General features: G+C 41.6%; 2 protein-coding genes across 2 annotated transcripts in view; both read left to right on the plus strand.

The window, feature by feature from the left end:
- On the plus strand, window positions 1-18704 carry LOC140154214 (carnosine synthase 1-like). The gene is made up of 8 exons (XM_072176818.1): window positions 1-164; window positions 3008-3188; window positions 6850-7088; window positions 8228-8368; window positions 8682-8973; window positions 13732-14022; window positions 15301-15532; window positions 18558-18704. Exons 1-5 carry the CDS (start codon window positions 27-29, stop codon window positions 8937-8939), a joined length of 957 nt encoding a protein of 318 aa, XP_072032919.1. The 5' UTR covers window positions 1-26; the 3' UTR covers window positions 8940-8973; window positions 13732-14022; window positions 15301-15532; window positions 18558-18704.
- The window catches only part of LOC140154379 (carnosine synthase 1-like), a 22428-nt gene continuing 17313 nt past the window's right edge, over window positions 14354-19468 (plus strand). Inside the window, exons 1-4 of the mRNA XM_072176946.1 lie at window positions 14354-14437; window positions 15301-15532; window positions 17545-17832; window positions 18558-18952. Coding sequence (XP_072033047.1) covers window positions 14354-14437; window positions 15301-15532; window positions 17545-17832; window positions 18558-18952 — 999 coding nt within the window. The remainder of the gene's footprint in view (window positions 14438-15300; window positions 15533-17544; window positions 17833-18557; window positions 18953-19468) is intronic.

Consider the following 19468-nt stretch of genomic DNA (forward strand, 5'->3'; position numbering starts at 1 on the left):
CACAGTGCTCGATAGTTCCAGAGACAATGCAGATCGGCTGTACACCCAAAACGGAGGGATACGAAGAGAATGGTGTCTTTGTAGCCCATGGAACGTACATCGACTGGGAAACAGACGTGAACTTAGGCGCGCCTTTCGCAAGTACCAAGAAACAGAATGTTCAGGTAAGTCCAGATGACCAGATTATATTCCCAAATTTCATAACCAGTTCTAGAGTTAAATACTAGTATTACAGAGTATGACGTGTAAAAAAACCATAAAATTTAGAATTTGGAATTACAGAAAGAAGATTATTTACAGACGTTAAATTAACCCCACAAGTCATTATTCGCTGTCGTAGTGCACATTAGAATATGACCGTTGCTAGGTCAACTGGATCACGCTTTCTTTGTCACGATCTCAACACAAAGCCTATGGCATTTCAAAAATCGGAACAGGCTCCAGGCTTGGAGCAGTAATCAATGGTTACTAACGTGCACTACGACAAGGAATTGCCTATCAAAATACCACACCATCCAAACATGTTGTTTGTAAGATTATAAAGATCGTAAAAACTTAGGCGCGCCTTTCGCAAGTACCAAGAAACAGAATGTTCAGGTAAGTCCAGATGACCAGATTATATTCCCAAATTTCATAACCAGTTCTATAGTTAAATACTAGTATTACAGAGTATGACGTGTAAAGAAACCATAAAATTTAGAATTTGGAATTACAGAAAGAAGATTATTTACAGACGTTAAATTAACCCCACAAGTCATTATTCGCTGTCGTAGTGCACATTAGAATATGACCGTTGCTAGGTCAACTGGATCACGCTTTCTTTGTCACGATCTCAACACAAAGCCTATGGCATTTCAAAAATCGGAACAGGCTCCAGGCTTGGAGCAGTAATCAATGGTTACTAACGTGCACTACGACAGGGAATTGCCTATCAAAATACCACACCATCCAAACATGTTGTTTGTAAGATTATAAAGATCGTAAAATCACCGAAATTCAGATTTTGGTACATTGTCCATTGGATTAGGAAGATTTGCAACATGGGGGGCCTCAAAATTGGAACACAATTGGTGGGCAATCGTGGGGGTGCCCGAGGAGGGTTTCCCCCCTCTGAGTCAGAAAATGTTGCAAAATATAGGTCACCCTATTTTATCACCATTTTTTAACTTCACTTAGGATTATTGGGGGGGGGAAAGGTATTCCAACCCCGCACCAAAATTATTGAGGGGGCTGAGCCCCCTCAAGCACCCCGGTTCCAAAGCCTATGTTGTCATAGATGTGCTAACATACCATGCTATTGGTTCAGTCGAAAGTTGTGTATTTAAGACAAGAATAAGGAATTTACATGAATCTGTAATTTATATGCTAACAATATATAAATTTCGTTCATTTCAAAAATACCAAATGACATTTGAAAGACTTATCCTTCACAATTTATAAAAAATGTTAATTTTTTTTACACTTTCGCTGGAATCACTGAATGAACCTTTAATAACCTAGACTTTGAAAGTGTATGCGTATGATTCGATTCTTGTTGTCATTTTTGAACCTACAATCCAGGAAATAATTAGTTGGCACACTCTGCTCTGTCAATCATAGTCCAGTTATGTCTACAGTAAATTTTCCATGACCTTTATAACATTTACCGGGTTTAAGTGCTGTTTGTCAAGTGTGTGCCAACAATAACCCAGTGCTAACTAGTTTCATCTACCACAGTCACAGCCAATTAGCGCCTAGAATGCGCCACTTGACCGCCTATTCTCCACAGCAGCCAGTTTGGTTCCGCTCCCTCCACACAAACAGTCTGCCAATGGTCACGAACTGGTCCTTTTTGATTCGCTAACGGTTTTCTGCCGACGCCATCCAGCTTGACGTCAAACAAAGCTTTCAATTGGTCGATCGGCTAGACGGCTACTTTATTATTCATGAGCAAGTTTGACCCGCCATCTCGCCAGCTAGACTGAGGTCAATCAAGCTCCCGTATGTACAGCTCTACGGCTACAAACGTGTAGCCAATCAGAAACGGCGTTATAAGTGGCCATTGGCAGACTGTTTGTGTGGAGGGAGCGTAACCAAACTGGCTGCGGAGGAGACTACTTGACCGCCATGGTTACCATTTCCGGTTGGCTTCACACTGGTTTGGGCTCTCTCTGACTTGAGTTTCATGCGATCTCCTGTCATTTTATTTATCAAGGCGGTCCCCCGTTATTATATTGACTATGCTAATGAATTAAAGGCTGGCATAAAGAGCATAGATCAAGCTTGATTGACAGAAAGTACTAAATTTGTACCTCAAACAGGTTAGCGACACCCGTCTTCCAACTGCGGCAATCCCAGGCCGGTTCGGTGAGGTAAAATTAGCATTGAATTTGCACGGGACTTTGGACAAGATTTTGGGTTTTCCTTTCTCACACAAATGTATGGTCCCCCGTTACCGAAACTTGTATCGGGTAAAAAATGCAGACACATTAAAAAGAATAAGTAATCTCACTATAGAGCAAGTACTAAAATCATAGGTCTTATACTTTTTGATATTATTATCCTAACTAGTTGCCGTCCTATACCTACAACACAGCGCTACCAGTAGAGGGCAATTACCTATTGTGAGTGCCTCTGTGTTGTGTGTATACAGTAGGCAACAATAACTGCATTATGTATGTTGGAACTCTTCATTGCCGCGCTGAGAGATTCGGACTGGCGCAGTGTCGGACTAATGCAGTGGGTTTCGGATTATATTTCGGAAGATCGGAGTGTCGGGCTGGCAGAGTGTATTTTAGATTCAGACTAACGGCGTGTCGAACTGGTACATGGTGTAGTGCATTTTAAATTCGGACTAGCGGCGTGTCGGACTAGCGACATGTCGGACCAACGCCCTGTACCCGTAATGTAACCAGATTAATTAGCATAGGCTATTCAAATTGCAATCAATCTGGCTATTAGAAATTTCCACAGAAACTTTTCTTACAAATCCTACAAAAACGTTAATATTTTGTCTTGTCTCACATAGGTAACTAAACCTGAAAAGAAGGTTGCTATGTTTTACAACTCTCTTCAATACACCCTCTACGAGACAGGATTTCCTGAGACCGTAGACCGAACGTCTATGCCAAGACGGAACATTAACAAAGAGCAAGTCGTCGTAGCAGTACTCTCGACCCCGTATGAATGCATTGGAATGTTGCTGGAATGTATGTTGAATTAACCAAAATACAATAGCGTGTGAGCCTGACCCCCTCAGATAAGGTTTTGGTACCAGCTGGGGGGGTAAAGCTGCACTGCTATCAGAGATAGTTATCATGGGCTACACAAAAATGATAACAATTGAACCGGAGCACAGTGTCATCGCCCCGATATCTTCATGGCAGAAATCGCAATGGTAGGTTGAATCCACCGCCATTTTGTATCGTCCTGTTTAATAGTTTTGAGTCGCATAATGGGCCGAAGGACATCTGACTAAGGCTACTGACAATAGCCCCGATTAGGCCGGTGACTAACCTCGCCGAGTCGAGCATGGTACATGTACGCCATAGGTCATATGCTTTTAGACTACCTTCACGATTGGCCTATACACTGCGCTATATAATTCGGCACATATAAATCAGAATTATTGTCAATTTTTTTGACTCAAGACGCAAGCTTCTATCTCAAGACGCAAGCTAACGACTGTCATATCTGTTCAAAATATATATTCATGTGCAAGGAACCATATCTGGTTTCTTTATACGAAATCATTTACGGGAGATATTCATCATTTTCTACCCCGGTATCCAAAGATTTTCGTCTCATATCAAACTCGTGCATAGGACATTCACGTGTATCGATCCCGGTATTGATTTTAGTATCTCTGCAGAGAAAGTAATTATTAGCCAGGCGATGTCGGTGTGCGGAGTAGCTTTTGGCGAGAAAAGGTCATCGAACTTTACACAGGGTCAAATTTCAAAGTTGCTCAAATTATGTTAAAAACCATTAAGTAACATTGAGGCCTATTGACCTTGACCTTTTTTTTTTCTGTGTTAACTAGGTAACGAAACAAACATCCTAGATAGCGCAATCCTATCTTTATTTGAATTGTTTGATCAAAACAAACAATTTGACACCACTTTTGGCAAAATCGGAGCACTTCGATGTTTTTGACCACCATCCCAGCTTACACACTACGTGTTCACGACGTTCGCTGACGCTGGACTTAGGTTGTCATTTATGTTGTAAACACGTAAATCTGTGAACGTTATTTTCGACGTCGAATTTTGGACGTTGATATAACGTCATGATGACGTTGTAATGACGTTGTTTCGACGTTGATGCAATGTTTGACCAGACCTGGTGACAACGTTTGAATAATACGTTCAGAAAACGTTACACAAATACGTATCTGAAACGACATGGAATAGTTTGGATGTTGACACCGGGGTTGACACCATGGAATGTAAATTCTTCCATTCCAAGGAGATGGTTGTCCAGCCAAAATTTCTCCATCGTGTCATTTGACGATCGCCTTTAGGCGTGAAACTTAGAGTAACGACTTCCATTCCTGAAGTTCTAAACTTTGAATTTTTATACGCTCTTCCTCTGGGATTGAGCATCACTGTTGCCGGATGTTAATATTATGTCATAATCACGTTGTCTCAACGTATAAAGCACGTGGTTAAAACGTGGTTTAAAAGTCATGAACTGACCCAGATATAACGTTATCTACGGACAGCGAGTACGCAAATTTATGACGTTGTTTCGACGTATAAATGTCATGGTCTGACCCCGATACAACGTAATTTACGGACGTCGTAGTTACGTTAATTTGTAAATTTGTATTCGTGTTGTGACAACGTTATTTTCGGAATTTGATATAACGTCATAGTGACGTTGTTTCGACGTTCACAACTTGACGTCGAAACAACGTCATAAGGACGTTACATTAACGTTCAGGAATAACGTTGTCACAACACGAATACGAGTTTACAGATGTACGTACTTACAACGTCCATATACTACTTTTATACGACTTTATATAACTTTTATACGACGTTGTAAGAACGAAAAATTGTTAGCTGGGATAGAGCCAAAAACGTGACCCATTCGGTTATAACTCAAGAGCAGTACGTCTTAGATAGGTCAAACTATACATTTTCTGAATCCTTGTGACTGGAGGAATGCATTAGAATGGCGTTAACACAATTTGAGCAAATTTGAAATTTGACTCTGTGTAAAGTTTGATGACCTTTTCCCGCCAAGTTTGCTACTCCGGTTCAATTGCAATCAGCCATTTTTGTGTAGCCCACGATGTCAACTACCTATGGTAAAATGCAGCTTCCCCCCATGGTACCGTCCAACCCCGGACTCACACACTAAATGTTGTATAAATTACTATAATCTGTGTATGACCGCTAGTCCTATGGTTCGCTGGTCCAAAAGTTCACTAGTCCGACAATAAGGCTCGCTATCCCGAAGAAAAAGGTTCAGTCCGAAAGTTAGGGTTAGTATTAGCAAATTTTCGCAGTCACGGTAGTGACCCATAGGACTACAGAACCTTGGGACTATCGGACCTTAAGACTATCGGATGTAGACCTTTTATATACCATTTATCTGCTGCAGATCAATTTATTAAGGGGTGGGTAAGTGGCAAACTAAGAAGTACTGGTACATGGAGAGGGAAAGACACGACCTACCCAAAATCATAGTACCAGGTTACGAATGACCTGGCCACCGAGTGTGAATGCATATTTATTTTGAAAGGCTCATGTTTGGTTTAAATTTTTAGGAGTTTTACCCAAATTTGATATTTTTGGATGGCATTTCCAGAAAGAGTCATGCCAAACACAAGTATTTGGGCACATAATCTTTTTGTTTTTGATGCAGTTCTTTTCCGCATACCAACGTTACCATTGGTTTGGGTGATTTACTAATGCACCTGTCAATTGCAATCCCGGCCCCAGGGTACCCGGAAATGGTCCGGGACTTGACATCATGTGGTTCGGGACTTGACATCATAGACCCGGCCCAAACACAAGTATTTGGGCACATAACCTTTTTGTTTTTGATGCAGCTCTTTTCCGCATACCAAAGTTACCATTGGTTTTGGTGATTTACCTGTCAATTGCAATCCCGGCCCCAGGGTACCCGGGACTTGACATCATGTGACCCGGACTTAAAATTTGTCCCGGGGGAGCCGGGTCTTGGCCAAGACTGGTATAAGAATTAACATCGGCCAAACCCCTGGGATTTTACCAAGGTGAGAGCCGGATTTGATCGTAACTTACCCGGGGTTTTTAAACCAGTAAAATGGGCCGTGAACATTGCCGTGGTTTGCTGAAAGGATGCCCGCATTTATGGGCCGTTGGATGCTATGCACTTGGCCGTACTTGAGCCGGGGTTTGCCGTGGATATATATATTAATAAATAATAATCCACTGAGTTTTGGTTAATTTGTATTAATTTGTGTGCAATAAGTATTGATAGATTTTCACATCTGATCTTTTCAGTCACCGTACTCCCTCTGTTTGTTAGCAGTGGGGTAACTTTTGGTCAGAGTGCCCGGAGCGAAAGCTCCTTCTAAATATCTTCTAGCAAACATTGTAGATTCAAATCAGACTGTATGTCACTCGCAGACTCAGTGCCGCCGAGAGCCATGAATGAACTCTTTTCTTTGCTTTTATGGGCCCCATTAAGAAATGTTTCCTTTATTTTTACGGGCCCCCCATAACCCCGGGCCCGGGGTTAACGCACCCCTTAACACCCTTTGTCGGCGGCACTGCGCAGACTGACCCGAGTCTCATCTCATACTGGTCGCCATGCCCTCTACAGATTTCACTGCACGGCTCACATATAACAGTTGATTCTTATTGTGTCTTACAGGTGGACAACAGGTGTCTGACACCATGCACCTAATCTTCTGCCCGTCCTGGGTGTCCAAGGAACCCTCCAAGGATCACCCGGGGCTATATAGCGTGTATGTGCACAAAGCCATCACGTTCCACAAGAGCGGGGCCACATATATTGACGAGTTCTTGCCGCCCAGACGTGTGACCTACCTGGTGAACTTTTTCACCAGTGGCATCACCCACGGTCTCGCGGATTGGGGCTCAGACATGGAGGTAAAAGTATACATTGACAATTTAACACATTTTGAGCGATTTTAATGTCAACCCCATTGCTTTTATAGATTGATTCAACTAAGTTTAGTCGTTTAGTTTAGTCACCATATGGTTCACCAAGCCAGTTGAACTAATTTCAGTGAGTGTTCCACCAGCGACAACAAGAAATCCTCCTACAAAATGTCAGGCTCTTCAAATAATTTATATATTTTGTTTGGCTACAGCATCCCTTCAGTATCTCCCAGGAGGTGCTGGACACACTGTAAGTACAGTGTGCATACTGTAAGTACAATGTGAATTTAGGCAAACGTTTTATACCCTTTATATGACCAGACATTTAAACGTTTTCTGGCAACCTTTTGCGAATGATGTCGAAAATGTTTTGTGTTTGCTGTGTCATCATGCCGCTTGAACTTTTCTGCAAGCGGTGCGTTACGCCGCTGAGTGTCAACTGTATGACTCTAAAAGCCAATGTTGCCACTCAGCGCCACTCTGTGCTCATTGGCCAAAACTCGTATCCTGTTTTCATGTCAGAGTTTAGCTCCTAGCGATTTTCCGCTTTGGGCAAAGCGGTGGAGTGATTGATATATCGGCTTGCCTCTGGTTAGCGTTTCTGGTGCGACTGCGCAGTGAAGCAAAATCGTCGTCAGAATGGCAAAGCGGCAAGCGGCAGGAAAGTATTTATATGAAACCAACATTTATAGACCAGCACTAGTTCATGTTCCTGAAAAAGTTGCTGACTCTCTTAGAACATGGTATTTCGCTAGCTGACTTCCTCGCATCCAAGCCTGTGCCCCATTGCCCAAGTTAGCGTTATCCATCCGATACCACGCGGAGGTTTGGGTTGAGTTGCCCGCGAACAAATACTATGCCAGCTCTGCGGACCTTGCCGGACGAACAATAGCGGTTATGTTACGTGCAATATTGTAGTCTCGCTGGAGCATCTGTTTATTCTTCTTTATCAGTCGGGTTTTTAAAAACTTGCTGGTCGTGCTACCGCGTGACTCTAATATTGATATTTGGATGGGTTTTTTTAATATGTGAAATATATGCCAAATTGGCGAAGTATTTCTAAGCTGCAGCTTACTGCAGCATATAAGGATATATTTAATAGGACTTACACTATTGTGTCGTTGCAGTTGAAATTGGACTGCCAGATGAGTAGCTCACAACCACTGTGTGATATGATACACGACAAACTCTGGACCCGGCACCTTATGTCCAAAGTCGGGGTTGCCGTCCCCGAGACACTGGCTTTTAAGATTGAAGACAAGCGCAAGGTACACTCTATATAGCATTAAAACTTTTAAGTTTAAAATCGTTGATGTAAATTTGTGTGCACATTTTGTGTTGACAAATGTAATTCAGCAATGATTATCAATCAGTGTGTGTGCTTTGCAAAGTATTTGAAAATGTGTATTTTAAAGCCATAATGTGTGATTTGCTCCACAGACTGTGTGGTTACGTAAACATGGTAAAGGTTGATCCGGGTCATAACTAGTTGCAATATAAAACACATTTACACATTTTCGCATGACACTCATTAGTCAAGGTGATCAAAGAATGTACTACTATTTGTACCTCTCCTGTTAGGTGCCCAACTCTGATGCCATCAAAATTTGTGTGTTGGGCAAGTGTGTGAAAACCAAGAAATCTGGCGAGGAGCCACCCAGAGTCGAGGTTCAGCACCGTAAACAATGCCAGGAGCAGGACTGCTCGTGTCGCATCGAAGCACTAGCCAAGATGGCCGCCCAGACGAACGCGGACAACCCATTCGTGTATACTAGTAAACAGATTGAAGAAGACGGCAGTGCGTGTACATGCCATATCCATGGAGCAGGAGATCGCTAAGTTCCTTGACAAACCTAGCGTCACCGGCAAGATGGTGAGTTTTGGGGCTTTTCTGGGGTCTACTGGGCTGAAATCGAGTCCTCATTCCTAGCAAAAGTCATGCATAATGCCCAATATATTGCCAGGTGAGTCAGTCCTCTATTTTGGTAACCATACCCGGTAATCATCCATCCGTCCGTCGTCATGAAAACCTAACGTTGGCTATATTGTAACGCGGCTGGGCCGCGGGTGAATACTGAGAATCCGGAACCTGGAACGACTGAACAAAAGACAAACTGTACGAAATGCCATCTAAAATGGTGAACTATTCTTATTGAGCGAATTTCACTGGTTCTTAAAAATATTACTCATGGCGGGAGCTTTCGACTGATGCCAGCTTGTCTATCAGTTTGGCAATTGAGCAATTTAGGCCAATCAGAAGTCAAATTTCTTTGTGATATAAAAATCAATAAATAAATCCAAAAATAATAGGCAAGTTCAGCCTATTTGATTAATTTTGAAGTCACTGGCAGATTTTCCACGTACTTTCCTTGAAGTATAGAACTGCACGATTGATAGAATAAACAGGAAGTTCCTTTTTTTAATTCATAAAACGACGAGTGTGCCTTTAATCCATAACACCTAAATTCAGAGCCACCATCAGGACCGCGACACTCCGGCACTTGTTGGAAGACATCTAGTACAGCAGACGGTACATGTACAATGTGATTCTTTCATTTATAATTAGGATTACGTCATTGCCAGAGCTTGTTTATTTGTTCATTAGAATGATTGACAGCGGTGGGCGGACTTATACGCTTTGTACCGCTCACAAAACAAAGCTCTGGCAATGACGTAATCCTAATTATAAATGAAAGAATCACATTGTACATGTACTGTCTGCTCACTCTGCTGTATTAGATGTCTTCAGCTGCGGTATAGCACGGTATAGGCAGTTTGCAGAGAGTGTCGCTTCTCTATCTATTTTTCTCGGCCACCATCTGCATGGCATGCATGCATGCACATCAAAATGCAAGGCTAAGCTTAGCCTTTCTTGAAGACTAGGAACTTCCCCTTTTTTTTATTCTATCGTAAGTAAATTAAGATGATTAAACCATTATTTATCAGTCACGATGAACCAAGATGTCCAATAGAAGCAGAAGGCCCAAGAGCCTAAGTAAGCTTAAACTTTCCAGGCCACCTACAGGGGCTTTTGACTAACACACGCGTCGCGTCACGTCACGTCACGTCACGTCACGTCACGTCACGTCACGTTGATATCTTCTTAAAAGTTACAAACAAACCTTGGCCTCTATCAAGCTGGGGGGCATTGGGTGAATGCACCCGAGGTGGGCCACATAACACCCCGCCCAACGAACTGGGTACCGTTGGGTCCCTCAATTCTCTGTTTTCAACTCCTATTTTATTTTTATTTGATAAAAACTTTCCCGGAAACTTTTTTCCCTTCGCCACTTAGTTTGTATTTCTTTTGCCAATTGAGAATGCTTGACAACCACCTGTATTTACTGCCTTTTTGACAACCCGATCCACAACACAACACAACACAACACAACACAATGAACAACACAACCGCGCAATAACATGACCCAGCCGGTGACATCCCGCTATCTCTAAGGTCCGCTATCTCTAAGGTTCGCTATCTCTAAGGTTCGCTATCACTAACGTGTAAAGTCTATGGAGACAGAATCCCGCTATTTCTAATAGAGAAAAAGGTTCGCTATACCTAAAAAAAGGTCCGCTACTTCTAAGGTTCGATATCACTAATTTAGAATAAGGTTCGCTAGTTCTAAGGTTCGATATCACTAATTTTAAATAAGGTTCGCTATCACTAATTTAAAATAAGGTCCGCTATCACTAATTTATTGAAGGTTCGCTATCTCTAAGGTTCGTTATCACTAATTCCAATAAAGGTCCGCTATACCTAAGGTTCGCTATCACTAATTTTGTTTAAGGTTCGCTATCCCTAATTAATTAAGGTTCGCTATCTCTAAGGTTCGTTATCACTAATTTCGATTAAGGTTCGCTATGCCTAAGGTTCGTTATCACTAATCTTAAATAAGGTCCACTATCTCTAATTTTAAATAAGGTCCGCTATCTCTAATTTCAAATAAGGTCCGCTATTTCTAATTTTAAATAAGGACCGCTATAGCAAACCTTATTTGAAATTAGAGATAGCGAACCTTATTTAAAATTAGAGATAGCGAACCTTATTTGAAATTAGTGATAGCGAACCTTAGAGATAGCGAACCTTCAATAAATTAGTGATAGCGGACCTTATTTAAAATTAGAGATAGCGAACCTTATTTAAAATTAGTGATATCGAACCTTAGAAATAGCGAACCTTAGAGATAGCGAACCTTAGAGATAGCGAACCGTAACCACCCAGCCCACCCCACTTGACATGGCCAAAGAGCCTCCCAGGCCTAAGGTTGACCCGTCTTCAAGAATACGACCTCAGAGTTTTCAATGGAAAATTCCATACAGCTGTGTTTTCCATGGCCTGCTCTATTGCATATGATACACACATGCTGATATCGACAGCGAACGAACTTGCACCCGCTGGGCCTGTTGAAATCAAAACAAATCTTTGCCGGGGGTCCACTCTTGCAGTAGATGGGGCACTTGGGGTTCTTTTTAGACGGTATTGGGAGCCTCCGTGAGGGTAATTTGTGGAGTTTCCTGGGCCTGATTGAGTGGGATTTTTGAACCCAGAGAACCCATTAAATGGGGTCGGATTTGACATGAACATTACTGCAAGAGTGGACCCCCCGGCAAAGATTTCTTTTGATTTCAACAGGCCCAGCGGGTGCAAGTTCGTTCGCTCATGAAGATATCAACGTGACGTGACGTGACGCGACGTGACGCGACGTGACGTGACGTGACGTGACGCGACGCGTGTGTTAGTCAAAAGCCCCTACAGGCGCTAAAAGTCGCAAGGCAGCAAGCAGCCTAGGCCACCCAAGCTTACCGATTTATGACGATTTGTGACTGTAAAGATGCTGAAAATGGTGCAGTTCTATAGGCCTATCTTCGAGGGAGACAATTAAGCATTCATGGGAACCAAAAATTATTAAATTACGAAGCGGAGAAAGCTAGGCTAGCCTTGAAAAAGGCTCGAAGATGACAACCCACTTTACTGACATGGCTGCATGTCGTCTGCTACATTTTGACCATCATTTTTGGCTGAAAGTTCCCATAAATTGCATTAAATGTCTTCCACATCGAAGCTGAAGTTTACTGAATCAATGTCAAGGAAAGCGAGGCTACGGCAGTGAGTGGCAATCACTTCCAATGCCCGATGAGTCTCATTTCAAATCTGCTGTGACAGAGCTGACCAGGGCGTGACTGCCCCTGGCAGCGTCAAACCAAAAAGTGAGCAATTTTGGCGAGCAGCCGCTTTTATAGTGAGCAATTTATCGCGAAATCACGCACAAAACGAGAGTTGAGTGAGCAGAAAAATCACTTTTCCTTGCTCGCGAGCAATTTATCGTACTTTCTCGTGAGCAAGAAAATAGCACATTCTGCTCACGAGAACTCACTCACCGAAAAGGGTTTCTGATTGACTAAAAAACATGAAAAACGAACGCGGCGCAAACCCAGACAAGCGAGAATCCGACCATAGACATCCCCAGACGGGGTCGATCTCCAGAATGAAAAGCGAGTTGCCAGGGCCACAAATTTGACAGAATCTTTACTAGATTCAGAGAATTAAGCCCAAATCGACAAAGAACTGGCAACTAGTAAACAAATCAAAACTTTCCCAGATCGAAAATATGCACGAAACACATCATTTTAAATCAATTAATTTCAATAAAAGTAATTTAGGTAGTATTTCCACCTGTGCTTTGCTATAAACTTTTATTAATTTGCACAATAAAAGAATTTGGATCCTGAAAATCTGGCGACAAAATCAGTGACTGGTGAGTAATACAATACTCTTCATTCAGTAAGCTTATAAAAATGCATGACCAGAACATCGAAATCGAGGACTCATCAAAATTGATCAAATTTGGTTATAAAAATCATGACAACTAGTCCAACAGAGATAGGTACGTGTAACAATACAAAAATAAGACCATAAGCCTCACACAAGCTCAAATAACCAATTTTTAGAGAATGAGCGAAAATCCATTTTCGTTACAATATTTTGGTCATTTCTTAATATTTCTTTATCAACCACGGATATGTTATGGTCACAAATTTGGTGTCATCTTTGACAGGAAAGAACAATGTTTGTATTGATATGAAACAATATGGAAATAGATTTCAAATATTTCTGATATAGCCATTTTGGGAAGTTTCCAAACTTTGTTTGAGGAGTTTATTTAGTTTTCTCTTGTAGCATTATTAATTGTAACATATTCCGTGGTTTTAACTGTCTATTTTTTATTGTTATGTTTATATTCAGTTTCATCTTCTGGCATTAAATTGATCCTCGGTGTAGCTGTTTGTTTGTTTGTTTGTTCTGGTTCACAATGCATAAGTCTTATTTCCTACTTTAAAAATATACTTGTATTTGTTAGAATGGCGATTTTAAAAGCATCATTCATTGATCTCGTGTTCCTGTGTCTGTTGTGCTATACTCCGACTGACTGTCAGACATTACCTACGGTTTTATCAGTGTTTATCATGAAGATTCGGTAGTCCAGTACGCGGAAGGTCGCTGGATCGATTCCCGTGTTAGCGCATTCTCCGCATTTTATCTGAAGTTTGTGCTGACACTTGTTAATTTCGTTTGTTGCTACGCATTAGTTGGTTAAACTGTCCTTTTTAATAACCTTTTTTACTTTAGATTGTTGTTAAGGCGTCGAGCTATGAGTCCTACGGCGGTATCGGTGTAACCATTCATCAAGCCGGTAACCTCAAATCCATCACCAACGCTGTTGAAAATCTGTTCGAGAAAATCGACGGTCATGAAGGCGGTAACACCGTCCTCGTCGAAACGTTCGTGGAGCCCATTTCTCCACGGCCAATCATAAATGGGAGCCAGTCGGTGGAGTTGTGGAAAGCTAATAAAAGTCTCAGTTTCCGGGCCCGCTCGACCATCTGCAGAGATTTTGACGGCAAACTGGTCACAACATCGGTAATTACACACACAATATTTGCAAAATAATATAACTTAATTAAATAAATATGCAAAAAACATATTAATATGATCTTTGCAAATAAAAGAAAATATGTCTGCGTTGAATTGATTCATCAGATTTGTTGATTATACATTTTTGTACTTTTGCCTAACATAAACCTAGTACTTTCGCTTTACAAACACCTAATATACTGGGCACAGAACTGGCCGCGATAGATATTTGCGAATCGTTGAAACGAGACCGTGCGACGCCGTATTTACATCAACTAAACTAGCTGCCCTTGAGTATAGAATTTATACCTTCAAGATCTTGGTGCTAGTGTACAAAATGGCTCAATGGGATGACACCGGACTACTTCACAATGTGACAATCTTCACATTCCAACCCGTCAATGTCTCCATTCAGCAGCAGGCACAGCTCGTGTCTCTGAGCATAACAAAGACAATATATTTTTGTAGTTTAACCCTAACGCCCTCGCTGCTTTTTGGCGAGGGAAGGAAAGGAGGAAGAAGAAGAAGAGAAAAGGGCGTAGACGCTGTGTAAAGCAGCTTAAAGAGTGCCCTTTGTGATATCCAGTAGGTTGCTGTTGTTGATTTTGTTTGTGAAGTATTGCAAGGTAGGTGAGTCTCTAGTACACGTTGAACGTAGGTATACGAGGTGCGTGGACGTCGCGGTCTTCTTTTGCCATGAGTTGGTGTGTTGAGAGCATATCTCTAGCAGGCTCCTCCTCCAGAAGTCGAAAGTCTTGCCCCAGGTTTCAGTCGGGAATTCCTTACAGGCTCGGTATTGGTTATAGCATATATGCTGACATACTATCCCGGGCATACTATCGTAATGCTTTTTGAGCAATTTGAGTTTCGAAAACGTTCTCCAAATGCAAATACCTGAGGAAATACATTGTACCTTGGTATCCCACAATACACCTGGAAACCGTCAATAATAACGCTTACACACTGAATAAAAAATAGTAACAATTATCTATGTTGAGTAAAAGGAACAGATCAACAAAATGAGTCAAATGGAACTCTATATTGATTAAATATTACGCAATATGAGTACAATTTAATCAACATTGAGTATAATTCACTCATTTTGTTGCTTTTCCCCCTTTTTACTCAACAGTAAGTGAGTAATAATTATTTGCAGTGTACCCGTCAATTTCAGATGGGAACGTATTTCGTTGCGGACCAGACTTATTACTGAGTCATTTGATCATCATTTAATCGTACCCTTTCATCTTTTTGTTATATCATCGACCATTTTTCACTTAACAGATCAACTGTGGGCTGTCATGTAAGGACTCTCCAATCAATGGAGACAATACTGTCCCCCAGGGCCTCGACTCCACCCTTCAGGCCTATGGTTTGACCAACCCCGCCGTCAGGCGTGCCGTGGATCGTGACATCCGCAAGAAGGGCGAGGACCTGATGAGAATCATCATGGAGGAGGAACATAAACTAGACGAAGAACAGAGAGGTGGTATTGGTGGATACACCGATGTTATTGGTACGAATACTGTAAACATATTCATTTTTGCTATTGGCGCCAAAATTAGTCCACCGACATCATTATTCTAAATACAAGCCAGATCCGCCAAATTGAATATAATCATCACAGATATTCATTTTAAAAAACGCCAATTTAAATCCGTATGGGACATGCTGTATTTGGTAGGACGACACCTCAATCATGTCAATTGAAACGAACTTAATCACGTCCACGAACTCTCAAATTGCCCACAAGTGAACTTGGTGTGTCAGCCGACAACTCTAATTTTTTTTGGTGCTTCGACACCGCAACTTTTCTTGGGGGTCCACCAAATTAAATGGCGATTTTCTTTGTTTTGCTTCATTTAATAGGGCATATAATCTGGTAGTGAAAACTAAGCGGGTGTATTAACTAGCAAGACATATTAACTAGCAAGACTACCGTAGCTGATGTTCCCAGACTTTATGGTCTTATGTATAAAGATACATAAAGCCGAGGCACCTTTAAGACCCATCGGCGCTATGACCTATAATCTTGCGCGATTTGTAGCGGACATTATATCACCTTTGATAGAAAAAACTGAACATCACATCATTAATTCTCAGGCCTTTGTTAATAAGATGAAAGACTTAAAAGTAGAGCCTGATGAGTTCATGGTGTCCTTTGACCATCTGACGTGCATATCAATTAGTAAGCGCTCTTTAGCAAAGTCATAGTTCATTGAATTTACAACTGCTAGTATATGGGCAATATAAGTATTCTCTTTCATTTAATGACATAAAATTTGAAAAATATTGTAAAGAACACTTGAGATTTTGACTTTTCAAAAGATTTACTACATTCGCCTTGCTATAAACATTCGTGCGTTCGATATAACAAATTCTGATTGGATGAAAGGAACACTTAAGGTTTTGAGAAAAACCAATCACAGATGCCTATTTTCCAGCTACAAGCTCACACAGCTCTATGATTATATGTACTCAACCGTGTAGTGTAATGAAAGACTATGTAGAGACAATTCACTGCTAGCTTGGACGAAATTGTGTGCTCAGGTGTATCGAGGTTGAAACTGTGCATAGATGGTTTATAAGAGAATCGTTTTTGTAGCCAAACCTTTCCATATGTCGGCATTGTTCACTTCTATCCCGGTGAAAGAAGCCCTCGTCGTCGTTCGCAGTTTGTTGGAAAGTAACGAAACCTGGAAAGCTGGGACAGCAGAAAATCTGGAGGTGGATGACATCATTAGCCTCTTAAACTTTTGCTTGAGCACCGCATATTTTGTGTTTAGAGAAATACTACCAACAAAAGGATGGATGCGCAATGGGCAGTCCTTGTAGTCCCCAGGTGGCCAACGCGTATGTGGAGTAATGTATTTTGAAAAGCGAGCTTTGTCATCCGCTCCTCATCCACCGCGCATGTGGGTTCGCTATGTCGACGACACATTCTGCGTTATAAAAAACCCGCACGTGGATGAATTCAGAGATCACATAAAACAGAGAGGAAGAGGAAGACGGGTAACTTTCTTTCCTAGACACTCTGATCGTGCGGACTAGCGATGACAATGTGAAGGTCAAGCTCTTTAGAAAACCGACTCACACTGACCAGTATTTAAGTTTCGCGTCACATCACCCACTAGAGGACAAATTAAGTGTGATCACACCTTGTTATATAGGAGTGAAATTGTTACGGATCCGGAGGATAGAGCTGAGGAAATCGAACACGTAAAAGGAGCACTCCGAAACTGTGGTTATCGCGACTGGACCAGGAGAAGCGTGGAAAACCTGCTTCACAGGACGAACCGGATATCGAAACTTCCAAGGGGCTCACAATAACTTTACCTTATTTGGAAGGAACTTCGGAGTAGCTTCATTTTTAAACATCAGGTGTTCCTACAGCTTTTATTAATCCATATCGCACACTCCGGCAAACACTTGTGTCACCGAAAGATAAGATAGACAAATTTAAACAGTCAGGGACCGTCTATGAAATCTCCTGTCTAGATTGTGATGCTATTTACATTGGTGAAACAGGTAGAAAGTTTGAAAAACGACTATCTGAACATAAATCAAAGGCTACCGGTTCCAAATCTGCTGTATATGAGCATATCTCCAGGAGTAATAACTCTCATCAAAGACGTAAATGTGCTGGAAAAAAACACAAAGAATTTTCCAGAAGAGTCCTAGAAGCCATTCACATCAGGAAAAAAGTACCAAATTTGAACAGAGACACTAGACTGGACATAGATCCAGTTTGTGACAACCTTCTCATTCCCAAGACCACCAGGGGGACGAGGACACCACCTGTGACGTCATCTACTAGTGTGACGTCATCCAGGGTTGTCAAGCCATAAAACATCACAGCCATAACATCCGGCTGAGGACGCAATTGGTACTGTGAAAGCGCTCCCGGCAAGCGATCACATTTTAGGTAGTATTTAAGTTATTCTAATCTATTAGGGAGGACAGTTTTTATGGTCTACTGAGCTCAGCAATGCTTTGCTGTCTTCGATAGCGCATTGTATCGGAGAGGTACCTGTCTTTTGTCAAAGCCCAAACCCATTAAAGCCTGTAGCAAACTCTTTTAGGCTCCGCTCAATTGACAACCCTGCTCCGATACAACGCATTGACCAAAATATCGATCGAATCAATTTTACGACCATGCTTGAATTAACAACCCCTTGAAACCTAATTACACCACTTTATGTAAACATAAACTTACACACATTATTTACTTTCTATTGAGCGTAGACACGACCAGAGACATGCTTATTTAATGACCACTTGAGTAGTTGATAAGTGGGTCGTTATGTACTTACTGAACACAAAGGAAATTGATTTTGGTTTTACCATCGACCGTGTTTATAATCCTGCTGCTCTGCTGAACGCTCCGATAGATATCAGCAAACTCGTATACTGTTCGCTTGTTCCTATCGAACGCTCTAGCGTACATGAACCATTATCGAAGACAGCAAAGCATTGCTGAGCTAAGTAGACCATAAAAACTGTCCTCCCTTACAATATTGCGTAAATTCACATTGTTTCAGGCGTTGATTTCATCCTTACGGACGAGGATGGTGAAATCATTCCAGTGGCCATTGCAGTGAACAGCCACGACTGTACGATCAGCAGCCAGGTGGTGGATTTCATGTATCACCTGACCCAGCAGTGCACACCGATCAACGCACAAAGCTTCTGCCGATCTGATAACGAGTACGCCAGTGAAACACCGTCAAAACAAGACTCGATTCTCGGCCGCAGTGTCCGCCCATGGGTCCGATCCATGATCCAGAGATCCCAGGACCATGTTCTTGACGGAAAACATATTCTGATCCTTGGTGCTGGTAAATTCAGCAAGGCGTACATATGGCCCGCTGCATCGGCTCTGGGTGTCAAGGTGATCTTGGTCGATTCTAACCCGAACCACTTCGCAAAGGACCAGGTCAGAGTTTTTTCTTTCTATTGATGGTTAAATGACTACACTTCTCACCCCAGCTGGAGATCTGACGAGAGTTATGCTTCTCAGAATTTGACCGTAAATCCCTTCAGTAGGGTGTCTCAATCAATTCCAAAAATCAAACTACTGGCTGTAATATTAACACAGTAACACAGTTATCGTACAATACGCTGTGTCAGTCTTGCACTGACAGCGTTCCAATCATATTATTTGCCAATCACTTTATTGCCCCCAATTTCCCTTTGACTTTTGCAAGAACAAACTAAGGCAATTAAATAATTTTTAAATTCCTATACACAAAATGCAGACATCATGCTATCTTCGGAAGGGTAGGCGGAGTTTAGGTATTTAAGACTTATTCTTAAAGTTGCCATTAAAAAAAATCGTAATTATTGGAATAAAATCCAGTTCGAATACATTGATTATTAACTTTCACAAAAGATTATCTAAATATTGCGTTTTTCCTCCAAACAATTATATATATATTATGGTAATGTGGTC

The sequence above is a fragment of the Amphiura filiformis genome, chromosome 6, assembly GCF_039555335.1.
Source record: "Amphiura filiformis chromosome 6, Afil_fr2py, whole genome shotgun sequence".
NCBI lineage: Eukaryota > Metazoa > Echinodermata > Ophiuroidea > Amphilepidida > Amphiuridae > Amphiura > Amphiura filiformis.

Coding starts and splice junctions, on each gene's coding strand:
- LOC140154214 (XM_072176818.1), top strand. CDS start 27: ATGCAGATCGGCTGTACACCCAAAACGGAGGGATACGAAGAGAATGGT. Junction 7,089..8,227: donor ATTGGGGCTCAGACATGGAG/GTAAAAGTATAC, acceptor GTGTCGTTGCAG/TTGAAATTGGACTGCCAGAT. Junction 8,369..8,681: donor AGATTGAAGACAAGCGCAAG/GTACACTCTATA, acceptor CTCTCCTGTTAG/GTGCCCAACTCTGATGCCAT.